The sequence below is a fragment of the Engraulis encrasicolus genome, chromosome 4 (genome assembly GCF_034702125.1).
Source record: "Engraulis encrasicolus isolate BLACKSEA-1 chromosome 4, IST_EnEncr_1.0, whole genome shotgun sequence".
Lineage (NCBI taxonomy): Eukaryota > Metazoa > Chordata > Actinopteri > Clupeiformes > Engraulidae > Engraulis > Engraulis encrasicolus.
Window position 1 is genome coordinate 56,206,569 of NC_085860.1, and position 12,500 is coordinate 56,219,068.

At 42.3% G+C, this 12,500-nt stretch overlaps 1 protein-coding gene across 1 annotated transcript in view; it reads left to right on the forward strand.

Annotated features, from left to right (window-relative positions):
* The window catches only part of tbc1d2b (TBC1 domain family, member 2B), a 57,372-nt gene that overhangs the window by 10,269 nt on the left and 34,603 nt on the right, over positions 1-12,500 (forward strand). Inside the window, exon 2 of the mRNA XM_063197907.1 lies at positions 4,102-4,304. Coding sequence (XP_063053977.1) covers positions 4,102-4,304 — 203 coding nt within the window. The remainder of the gene's footprint in view (positions 1-4,101; positions 4,305-12,500) is intronic.

Here is a 12,500-nt window from a genome sequence, read left to right on the forward strand (position 1 = left end):
ACCCCCATTTTTTGACTTCCTGCACAGTGTCCCTTTAAAGCCTTCACATCCAAAAATGTCTAATCTGGGAGCAGGACAACCAAATGACAAGATAACAAAAAGTCTGTTTCAACCAGGATTTTTCTGCTCCCAAGTGGGACTTTTTTCATTTTTTTTGTCATGTAGGTTTTTCTAACATTTGCTTGGCACTGGGTTTATGTAAGCTTATTACGTTTCAGAGACAATTGCTATGTTTACATGACAGTTTTTATTTCGAATTAATAATTCAGAATTAAATAGTTCTGTAGAATTATTTCCTTTGATCTTTCATTTAATTCCGAATAAATGGAGTTAATTCCGAATTAAATGTCTCATGTAAACATAGCCATTGCAGGGAGTTCAGGAAGTTGAAATATATAAAATGGTGATTTCCTGTGACTAATAGGGCCATCATATCAAAATAGTCATCGCGTCGAGAAGGTAACGGACAATGTTTTGCTTAGGAAGTATGCCTCATGATGTTGCTTTGTCTGTATCATACTCTGGGACTTTTTGTGTGTATCAGAATGTCACTCTCTTCGTTAGAAATGTACCAATATGTTTTGTACTGTTGTGTTTTTTTAGTACTCATTTTTCCACAATAGCTTGTTGTGCCTTTTTTGTATCAATCATTTGTCGCTTGACATTCTATTTCTCACTATCTGTTGGTCACTTGTGTTGTCATGGGAGTGTTGCAGTGTTGTCAGGGAGATGTGAATAATGTCTAATATATATCCTAGCTTGGAGCTCTCAGGAGCTTTGGCAGCTGTGGTCTAATGGTTAAGGAGATGGGCTTTAGATCGGAGGTTTGTAGGTTCAGATCCCACCCTTCCACTCCCTACCGCACTCCATGTGTCTGATTCTGGTTTGGCTTATATGCAGTATAATAATATGATAATATATGAAAAACACTAACCCTGCTTAGCATCTGAACTTGTTGTTCTGAATATATTGTGTACACTTTGTATCTGCTAGAGTTGCTGGCTAAGATTATGTCCTTGATTGTAAGTCGCTTTGGTTAAACAGCGTCTGCCAAATGCAATGCAATGTAATGTAATATAATGTATTTACAACTTTCAGTGTTTCCCACAGAAATTTTGGAAACTATGGGGGCAGCCGGGGTTTATTTTGTCCGGAGGGGAGGGGGGGGGGGGGGGGGGGGGGGGGGGGGGGGGGGGGGGGGGGGGGGGGTGGTGGGGGGTGGGGGGTCTTCTCACACGGGCCTTTTTTTTTTGGGGGGGGGGTGTATTCTTGCAGCGTAAATGCAAAAAAACGGCCAAAAACAATGACTACAGTATGACATTGGCGCATGGAGAAACTGTAGGCCTGAGCCTATATTTCAGCCATTTATATTTTGAGAAATAAGGCTACATAAGATTTTACCCATGACTTGTATAATAGTAGTACATCGTCATTGTCAAAAAATGCAGTACAGTGAATAATTTCTGTTTACAACACAGTTTCATTCGTCCCTCATGCAGGGGTCTGGGAAACAATAATAAAACTAAATAGGAGCAGAGATAAGAATTTAAGAGCACTGTGAAATTGTTAACGCATAGACAAAAAGGGTCTTAGAGGGTAGGCTATGCCTTTTCCCCCACACATATCTGTAGGCGTACACATTCTACATGAGGGGTGCTGGTCACAGGGCCAGTTTTTTCCCAAATTCCTCCCATTAAAAGGGCTGAACAACATATTACACATTTATGTCTATATTCACATTCATTACACATTAATTTCTATGTGCAGCCCGATGTCTCCTCTGCTGTGTCAATGAAGGTCTGTCACCAAACTCATTACAACTGTAAAACAAAGCCTAGGGAGTGTTAGTAAACTCATCCCAACTGTCCCTTCTCTGAAGGTTTTTTATATTGCTCCCAAACCCAAGTAAACTACAACAACTTGACTAGGCTTTTGATCCCTGTCTTTCAAGCCCTTGTGGTTCTCTCTATAGCAGGGGTGCCCAACCTTTTTTTAACCAAGATCTACTTTTGAAGTTGATGGTCTGCCGTGATCTACCAAGTCAAATTCAAGGATGTCAGTATGAAAATTTAAGACCACCATTTATTAATCACCATTATTATGAACAAAATGTTTTCAGTAGGCTACTATGGCCGTATCTTTTCAGTGTGTTTTTAAAGTGTGTTGAATAGCCTATCTTTACAAAGCAATGCAGCACTGATAGTATGCAGAGATAATTTCAGTCATACACAAGTCATAAACAACTGAAACAATTTCAAAATGATAAACATTTGGTATATAAAAGGCACATAGGCCCTATTTCTAAAATATGATGAAGCATTATCATGCCTTCAGTGGTATAGGCTACAAATCAAAAAGGGCTCAGAAATTCACCATTTCTTATGGGTAAATAGTAGGCTACTATGAGAGAAAGAGAGAGACAGAGAAAGAGAGAAAGAGAGAGAGGAGGAGAGAGAGTGAGAGAGAATGTGTGAGAGAGAAAGAGAGAGAAAAGGAGAGAGAGAGAGAGAGAGAGAGAGAGAGAGGAATAGAGAGAGAGCGCAATGAGAGAATTCATTGGATTGGTTAACACTCCTGTTAAGTGTGACTTCTTCTATGAAGGTTTTTTTTTCCAGCTCTCTGGGACAGTAGCACAGCAAAGGCTTTCTATTGTGAGTTTGGCCAATCGTTTTGTCCACAACTGAAGCAAGAAAGAGCACAAATTGAAGTGAATTCCATACATGTCAACAACTAACATTTCTCTTACACGCGGCACGCGATGTAAACGCAGTTAGCGATGATGCATGCGACTAGCGATTTGGACGAAGATCCTCGCATATCGGCGTGTCATAACGCATCGTTGCGCACATGTTCTGTTACTCACCCGATGTTACACGTGTGCACACATGAATCAACTGTAATACCCTTACGGTCACTTCCTAATGCTTTCCCCTCATTCTGTGTTACCGTGGGACTACTTATGTAACCAATACAGAGGTTATGCGAAGGAAATTCAAAATCGTAATTCAAATAGTTTTTAACAAAAACGGATATCGTTAAAAAAAAAAAAAAAAAAGTTTTTTTTTTTTTTTTTTTTAACACTTTCGTAAACTATGGCGGCCAAATTTAAACTATGGCGGGCCGCCATAGTTTCCTCAATGTATGGGAAACACTGACTTTCCAGGTCACTGACTGCTGTCAGTGTTACTGTTCTCTGGTCTAGTTTTGTGGCATCGCCTGTGGTTGTGTAGGTGGATGTGTGGGACCCGATGTGTGATACTAACCAAATATAGAGTCCTCAAAACGTGTCCGCTGTTAGCCGTTGAGTAGAGTGAGTAGAGTGCATTGGGCCATATGATCCACATATGATTTGTGTTCAGGTTTGTTATGAAGGCTTAAAGAAAGTGTTTGTATAAGAAACGCTGATCCATGGTGCTGTTCAAACAGATAAGCCCTTAACAAGCTGTGCTGTGAGATATTTGTGCATGTGTCTTATGGTATGGATTTGTGTGTGTGTGTGTGTGTGTGTGTGTGTGTGTGTGTGTGTGTGTGTGTGTGTGTGTGTGTGTGTGTGTGTGTGTGTGTGTGTGTGTGTGTGTGTGCCGTCGTAACTGCCGGCGAAAACGCAGGGAAATTGAACTGTAAGATTCGGTATGAAGATGTATGTACATGTGTGTGCGCGCGCGTGCGCGTGTGTGTTCATGTTTTACCGTCTATTATATAGTAGCTCAGCTATAGCGATATTATAGCAAGCCGAGAAATCGTGATACACAGTCACAATACTTTATTGTGCTGAAAGAAGACAGTATTGTGATACACCCTTTCAAATTACTGTTACCCTTCAGAAAAAAAACACATGATTGGTTTGAACTGAAGCTTGGAAGCTCTATCACCTCATATCATTAGTTTTAAACTTTTTTAAAAAACATAGCCTCTTCTAACCTTTTCTACCTACAAACGATAATCTGAAAAGATACCGGTACATAAAAAAATCGTGGGGTATATCGAACTGTGAGTTTACTGTATCGTTACAGCCCTAGTACTGTGTCATCCTGACTGTACTGTGTGTCTATTCTCTCCCTCTCCTGACTGTACTGTGTGTGTCTACTCTCTCTCCTGCAGGCATCTCATCCTGACTGTACTGTGTGTCTATTCTCTCCCTCTCCTGCAGGCGCCCAATAAGCAGGTGATGCAGTACTGGCTGCAGCAGCTGCAGCAGAAGCGCTGGGACTTCTGCAACACGCGGGGGGCCGGCACCGTACGGGACAGCTGGAGCTCCCCCACCTCCCTCTACCCCCTCACCGGCCTGGTGGCCAAGGACGCAGGTATAGTCATGTACCTCATCTTCCTCTTCCTCCTCTTCTTCCTCTTCCTCATCCTCTTCCTCTTCCTCTGCTCTTCCCTCTTGTTCTTATCTTCCTGCCCCACCTCCCTCTACCCCCTCACCGGCCTGGTGGCCAAGGACGCAGGTATAGTCATGTACCTCCACTTCCTCTTCCTCCTCTTCCTCCTCATCTTCCTCTTCCTCCTCCTCTTTCTTTGCTCTTCCCTCTTGTTCTTCTCCTCCTCTTCCTCTGCTCTTCCCTCTTGTTCTTCTCTTCCTCCCCCACCTCCCTCTACCCCCCTCACTGGTCTCATAGCCAAGGACGCAGGTACTGTATATTCATGTACCTCCACTTTCTCCTCATCTTCCTCCTCATCTTCCTCTTCCTCTGCTCTTCCCTCTTGTTCTTCCCCTCCTCTTCCTCTGCTCTTCCCTCTTGTTCTTATCTTCCTGCCCCACCTCCCTCTACCCCCTCACCAGCCTCATAGCCAAGGACGCAGGTACTGTATATTCATGTACCTCTTCTCTCTCTACGTCTGGTCTTCCTCTCCTCTTCCCCTTCCAATGTGTTCTTCTCTTCCTCCCTCACCACCCTCTATCCACTCTCCAGCCTCATGGCTAAGGAAGCAGGCGTTCAACATGTCCTTCAGTGCAACGGATACTTTTTCTTACTGTAAATGCAAAAAAAGGGATTTTTTAAAAATTATTTTTTTGGCTTGGCTTTCATGCATTCACTTTTCAAAAAATTGTTTTGAAATGTCATGTTTTTCACAGTTACAGTAAGCAAAAAGCATCTGTTAGCACTGAAGGACAGTGTCATGTTGGACGTCTTTGACCCGTATATGCATATACCTCCACTTTCTCCTCCTCCTCATCTTCCTCTTCCTCTTCCTCTGCTCTTCCCCTTCCATCCTGTGTCCTTCTCTTCCTTCTCCACCACCCTCCTACTTCTATCCTCACCGGTCTCTTGGCTTAGGACACAGGTATATTGTTATAATTTCACTTTCTCCTCCTCCTCCTCCTCCTCTTCCTCTGACTGCTTCTGCCTCTTGTCCTTCCTCATCTCTCCCTAATCTCCCCATCTCTGCCACCTCCCCCTCTGTAATGATAAGTTAATGAGTTGCAGTTTTACCCCCCTGCTACCACCAGCACATAGCTGCAGATACGATGTACCCCCGGATATGTGTCTGTGTGTTGGAAGTCATCAGTAGATGAGTAATTAACAAATGTACCTGCATCCTCCTGGCTGTTAGTAAGCTGATGAATAGGTGTGTGTCGTCATGACAATGCATCGTGATACTTGTTTTCACAATATAGTGCATCGGTTCATGATGTATCACAATACTTTTTTTCTCCACTATATACTGCGTTTAGTTGGTATGTTTATTTTTTTGGCATGGTTCTAATGAATAAACACCACACAGCACACAGCAACACCCTAGACAAACCTCCATGGCCTGACTATACACACCACACACACTAAACACGTCAAGCACTTTGCACAGGTGTTGGCCCTGTCAGCTATTTAACACATTATATACATAGTCCAGTCTAGTGCGAATGGATGGGCGTTCATCAGAAGACTGCAGTAAGAGCTTTTCTGACTGTTTTGCAAAGGTGTTCAAAGTAGAAGTACAGTTGAAGTACTAGCTGGAGTAATCACATTATATTGCATACGCAAGGCCAGGCAAGTTTATTTGTATAGCACATTTCATACACATACGCTGCACAAAAAATAAAAGTAAAGGAATAAAGAAATTAAGAAAAAGAGAAAGAAAACCTTACATAAATATAATATGGAAAGCAAATTAAAACATTTAAAATGAAAAATGGATAATTTAGAGTTGCTTAGGGAAGGCATCTGAGAAGAGCATTGTCCTTAATCTGGATTTAAAACTAAAAACAGTGAGTTCTTCTCCATTGATCATAGTGACCAAGTTGGTGCATATACAGCTGAAACAAATCCAGTAAGTAGCTGGCTCCCATCCCATTTAATGAATTAAACAACTCTGTAGATCACTGAGAGCCAATGTTGTGATCTCAGAACTGTACTATCCTACTGTAGTTGTTACACCAGTTATACACCTAATGACGATTAAAAAATAGCTTTTCTTTTACTTCTATGTCTACCTCATGCCAATATCAGTTGCCTTTGGGTTTAATACAGGTAAAAGTTACTCTACTGTACTATGCAACTCTGCTGTGTTTGGAAGTGTGTTAAAAGTCAGCGAGAGTGTGGGTGTTTTCTGTGTATACACACTTCCTGTCTGTGAGGTTCAGTACCTGAGACGGCCAGAGCCACCAGAGGATTTCACTTCCTTCAACACCTTCGAGAGTCGAATTAACATCTAGTACAGTCAGTGGTTCTCAACCTTTTTTGAATGTACGGCCCCCTGTACCTCATTCTAAGCCTCCCAACGACCCCTTGACCTCCTCATAAGCCTGGCTAGTATATTTATTAAATTATGAAATAATAGACTAATGCCTCCCAATGGCAATTGGAACACCCTCCGCCCTCTCTCTCAGCTGTATCCTTCTCAACGCCCCCCCTTGGGCTTCCTAACACCCCCTGGGGGGCTGTAGAGCCCACGTTGAGAAACGCTACTCTCGTAGATTGGATTTGGTCCCACACCAAATACAAGTGTTGAGGTAACACTTTGTTTTTTTTTACTGTGTATGCCCTAGTGTCCCTTCCCACTGTGGTCAACCAGGTGGTGTTTCTCTTGTTGTTGGTGGTGGTGGTGGTGGGCGTGGGAGTGGGGGTGGGGTTGTGTCTTGTGAAAGTCACATGAGAGATCACAGGTGTGAAACAGTCTCGTCATCCAGTGTCTTTTCCCAAGGGGAACCGTAACCGTAAGTGATGTCACTTTCCCTCTCTCTCTCTCTCTCTCTCTCTCTCTCTCTCTCTCTCTCTCTCTCTCTCTCTCTCTCTCTCTCTCTCTCCCTCTCTCTCTCTCTCTGTCCCTCGTGCACTTTCTCTAAGAGTCTTCTCTGTTTCTTGGGCGAGAATGCAGCCCTCATGATCTGTTGCTATAAGTCCAAATATTTAAAATCTATTGTATGAGGTTGGTAACCAACCATGTCCACTGAACACTGCCAGTATTTTTCTGCCTGATTGCAGTGCACATTCGCTCTCGGCCCGCTAGTCAATCAACTCCTAGTCTGAGGAATTGGGAACATTGTAAACATAGACGCGTAGCAACTGTGTTTGCACATTTCTGCCTCTGTCCAGATGACACAATAGCGCTATCAGCATGAATCTTATCATCGATTGAAAACACAGCCCACATCACACACACACCACACACTGAACAAACTTCTCTCTTTTGGCCGGGCAAGTGTACAATAGTAGCTGCGTACTCTCTGGCCTGAGCTAACGCCACGTCACTACACTACTTCTGTGGGAGAAAGCACAGGTGTCTTGGCTAGAAGTGTATTTAGTGGACGACTAACTTAGTAACTCCTGTACCTGCGCAGACAGTAACAGCAGACACTAGTGCTCAGGACACTAGCTGCACAGCTCTATTAATTATTAATCATCAGACTTGGATTGGATCGCTGTCCACATTGGGCTATGGAGGGACGTTGGTGTGATCACCATCTCCACTGCCAGTGCTGAGTCATTGTGGCCTGTTCGTGTGTACAAGTGAAGTCAAGTCAAGTTGGTTTTATTGTCAATTTCTTTACATGCACTGGTCATACAAAGAATTTGAAATTACGTTTCTTGCTTTCCCATGCAGACAAAGACTAATCTAGGTAAGGACATAGACAGTATAGACATAGACAGTACTCATACATGGACATAAGACAGTATGGACATAGACAGTGCTCATACAGACATTTAAAGTGCAAGACTGGACAACAGAAGACTTGTAGAGAACATACATTAAGAGGAGGTATTTTTGTTGTGCTTTTCCTTAAAGTCCTTTATAGCGTTCTGACATAGTAATAGTAGCATTTGAAGAAAAATGAATATTAAAAACTGTACTGTACTGTAGTGAGGAACTGCTGTGTCATTCTGGTCTGTGCTACTTAAATGGTTCTTTTGACCACATTAGGGTTGTTTTTAAGGCTCTTGTCGTCAAATTAAAGTTTTTCAACTCGGCAAAGACTCCATGCTTTTTCCTGAATGTGTGTGTGTGTGAGAGAGAGAGAGAGAGAGAGAGAGAGAGAGAGAGAGAGAGGGAGAGAGAGAGAGGGAGGGAGAGAGTGAGAGATAGATAGGAAGAGAGAGGGATAGATGAAGACTGTTTAAAATGTCCATGAATACTTTGCTTACCAAAGCTTACCACTCTGGCCCTTGAAGTAGGTCGTGTTGCTGCAGTGTTAACATTGTATCACTTCAAGTTGCTGTAGGATTTGTTGCCTAGTAGGCAGCCCAGATAACCTTTTGATACCGTGTCCGTACTGAAAGTGACAGGTTTGAATGTTTGCAACATCAGCAGCTTGTCCACTCTTTCTTTATTGAGCCATCGAAATATGACACAGATGAAGGCGTCATAGTGCATTGCAATGCCGCCCAAGCATTTAGAAAGTCTATTTGTCTCTTGGCCTGTTTGTTTTTTTAGTCGAGTCGTGTTGACATGGACTTGGGAACAAACACAAAGGTGCACATCTAAAAGCATCCATCCAACAGATTTAATGTGGACTAGCCCTGGCCTAATGGTTAGGGAGGTGGTCTTAAAGGGACACTGTGGGAGATTTTTAGTTGTTTATTTCCAGAATTCATGCTGACCAATCACTAATGTTGCCTTTTTCATGAATACTTAACCACCACCGTCAAATTCAAAGTATTTATTATGACTGGAAAATTTGCACTTTTCATACATGAAAAGGGGGAGCTTCTCCATGGTCCGCCATTTTGAATTTCCAAAAATAGCCATTTTTAGCTGCAAAAATGACTCTACTTGGACCATACTAGAAAATATTTGTTAATTACTTAGTAAACTTTCATGTAAATATCAAATTTGACAATAGGCAGACCAGTTTCAATGAGCAGCATAGTTGCAGTACCTTTTTTGACCATTTCCTGCACAGTGTCCCTTTAATCCATGGCTGAGCAAGGCACCTAACTCCACACTTACTCCAGGGACTGTAACCAATACCCTGTAAATAACTGTAAGTCTTTTTGGATAAATGTAAGCGTCAGCTAAATGTAATGTAATGTAATGTAATGAGTACCTGTTCCATGATCATGGTATACTGCATAGAAGTGTCAGTGTTGTATTCTCATACACGCCTCATTCTCAAGTCACCTCTGCCTCTCAGTTTATCATCTCTAGATAAGAATAGCACCTGAAACCCACCACAGGACCAACAGATATTACACTCTTGCTGCTTTGTCACCCCCCCCCCCCCTTTAATGCATACATATCTTTCGTTCTCAGAAATGCAGCGTGGCCTGTGAAAAGTCACTGTTGACAGCTATTGCCTAAGCTAGTGGCCTGACTATGTAGCTCACTAGTTAGCACGTCTGCCTCTCATGCCGGAGTTTGCTGCAAGGTTGTGAGTTCAAGCCCTAATTCATGAGTTCCCTTGAGTGCTTCCTCCCGAACTATGTTTATGGGTCAGGGACGTTTCAGCAGTAGCACACGTCAGGGGGGCGCAGCCACAGCCAGTGCCACTATACTAGAATGGATTTTTGTTTGTTTGTTTTTAGTGAGCTATCTGAGAAGCACATTCATTGCAGTCTATCAACCACCAATTACTTTGTGGGCCTTAGAAGCTGTTGAGCCACCTGACATCTGAGCCCCCCCTTTTGCAACAACATATGGCGGATTGTGCAGAGATCACCTCGGTAACAACAACTTGCGTGTTTACATGCTACACGATGTGCATGACACATCTAGCCTGGCTATCATGAAAACAAATGAGTTTTGTTTTTGTTTTTTACTTTGAGAGAGAGAGAGCGAGAGAGAGCGAGCGAGAGCGAGCGAGAGAGAGAGAGAGAGAGAGAGACAGAGAGAGAGAGAGAGAGAGAGAGAGAGAGAGAGAGAGAGAGAGAATACCTGCAAACTCGTCACCTTTTTCCCGGCCAATTAGGTCATTCACGTGAATAGAAATAGAACCCCCGCTCTACACTGTCACCTTTTTTTCTTTGACGAGTTTGCAGGTCTGGAGAGAGAACGAGAGAGAGAACGAGAGCAAGAGAGAGACGGGGCCCATTGTTAACCGAGGCCATCATCATCATCATCATCAGCAGTAGATCTGGTCTAGCAGCAGGGTTCTGCTCTAAGCCTGGTTGTGGCTTCAGTGGTCAGGTCTGCTTCCCACAGCCTCTTAGGGCAGGGGGCATGCTGTTCTTTTCACATGCAGGCACGTTACATAGCTATTTAAAATTAGACACGCAGACCACAAGAACATGCATAATTCTGACCCAGAGGAGTCTCAACCTGCTGTTTATCATACCATCACTACCCATACCAGCTGTTTTGTTAGGACACACCTTTTTGGTCATGCTTCTATTCCAGCAGTCTCTCCTGCCCTGGCCTCTGTTTTTCAGGGACTTGGGCTTTTGGCTGGCTGACCTCAAACCCTCCAGAACCTACATCGGTCCACTATGTCAACTGCCAAGCCAACTAAAAGCATCAAGAGCGTCATAATAATGAAAACTTAACTTAACTTAACTTAACTTAACTTAACTTAACTTAACTTAACTTAACTTAACTTAACTTAACTTAACTTAGTGTGTGTTTGTGTGTGTATGTTAGTTACCTTTATTTGCCTTGCCAAAATTACAATTTTGAAAAGTGTGCGAAGTGTGTGTGTTTGTGTGGTTTTTTTGTGTGTGTGTGTATGAGTGATTCTCTAATTCGCCTACACTTTTAAGTCCGTGGATTTTATTTGGCAATTCCACTAAGTATTAACTGCATCCAATGATGTTTTGGACATTAGAAAACATTTATCTTTCATATAATACAGAAAGTGTAGACATAGCATTATTTCCCTCAGCAAGAATGAATATTTAATACTGGTTTTGGGCGTTTTCATGCCGTCCTGTTTTCCAAATGTCAGATTCAGTCTTCATATTAGCAAGTAAAGAAACTTGTTTTGCCCAAGACGATTGCAAATGTTGATTCACAGTAATCATCACAATATGACAAAACTGTCAGAAAGACCACTGTCCTTTCCATTATACATGAAATTTGCCATTTTGTGTGTGTCCACGAAAACTGTGTTAACCGTGTCACGGTCTGAAACCTCCTCCATAAATCAGTAATGGTTTGGTCTTAGGCCATACGAATAACATCACGTGATGTCATAACCTCTTTGGCAGGATACGGGAAGACTTTTTGGCAAATTTTGAGCTCCATCCTTCCATAATTTAATCCATTCTTTTTCATGTTCTCATAGCGGGAAAATTGCCTGTCAACAGTGTTATCAACATATTCATAAGAATCTGAATTAGAAATCACATGTAGAAAAACACAGATAAAGCATACAGATACATGAATTGATTAAGGTGTTGTGGTGGAACTTCTGAGGTCCTCAGTTAGCACAACACCATAAAAATGGTTGAAATGTCAACGGTGTTACCGTCAATGGTGTTACAATTAAGTATGACAGTCAGGGTTGCCAGATGAGGCTGATGATTTCCAGCCCAAAAAATGATCAAAATCCGCCCTAAAAACCCGCCCAATTCTATTGATTTATATGGCAGTGGGAAGGTTTTTCTGATAGATGCCATTTTTACCCGCACACGGCCATCCTAAGCAGCCCAATTGGGCGGGAACCAGCCCAATCTGGCAACACTGATGACAGTTGAGTTGCCAATTTATATCCATATTGACAGACAAACAAACAAAATAATTTGTGTTCTAGGGAGATGGGTTTGTCTGCTCTGTTTTTTTCTCCTAAAAAAGTGCCGACTTGTTCCCCTGCACTGTTGACCGTAACACAGTTGAGTAACACGGTTGACTGTTTTGAAAGTGTTTTTGCGCTATTGATCCCTTATGTGTTGGAAAAATCCTATGAACATACACTAGGGATTATCTCTGGAGAAGGAAGTCTTGTGTAAGGAGGGTGACTATATTCAAATCAGACGTTACAGGGATTTATGATGAAAAAAGTGTCAGTCTGTATCACAGTGACTCATAAAATCCTACTTATGAAGCTCAACAATCACATTTTCTATATCAGTTGCACAGATTAATGACAACATTACTGCTAAGGGACATAAGCACTTTCAAACATATAT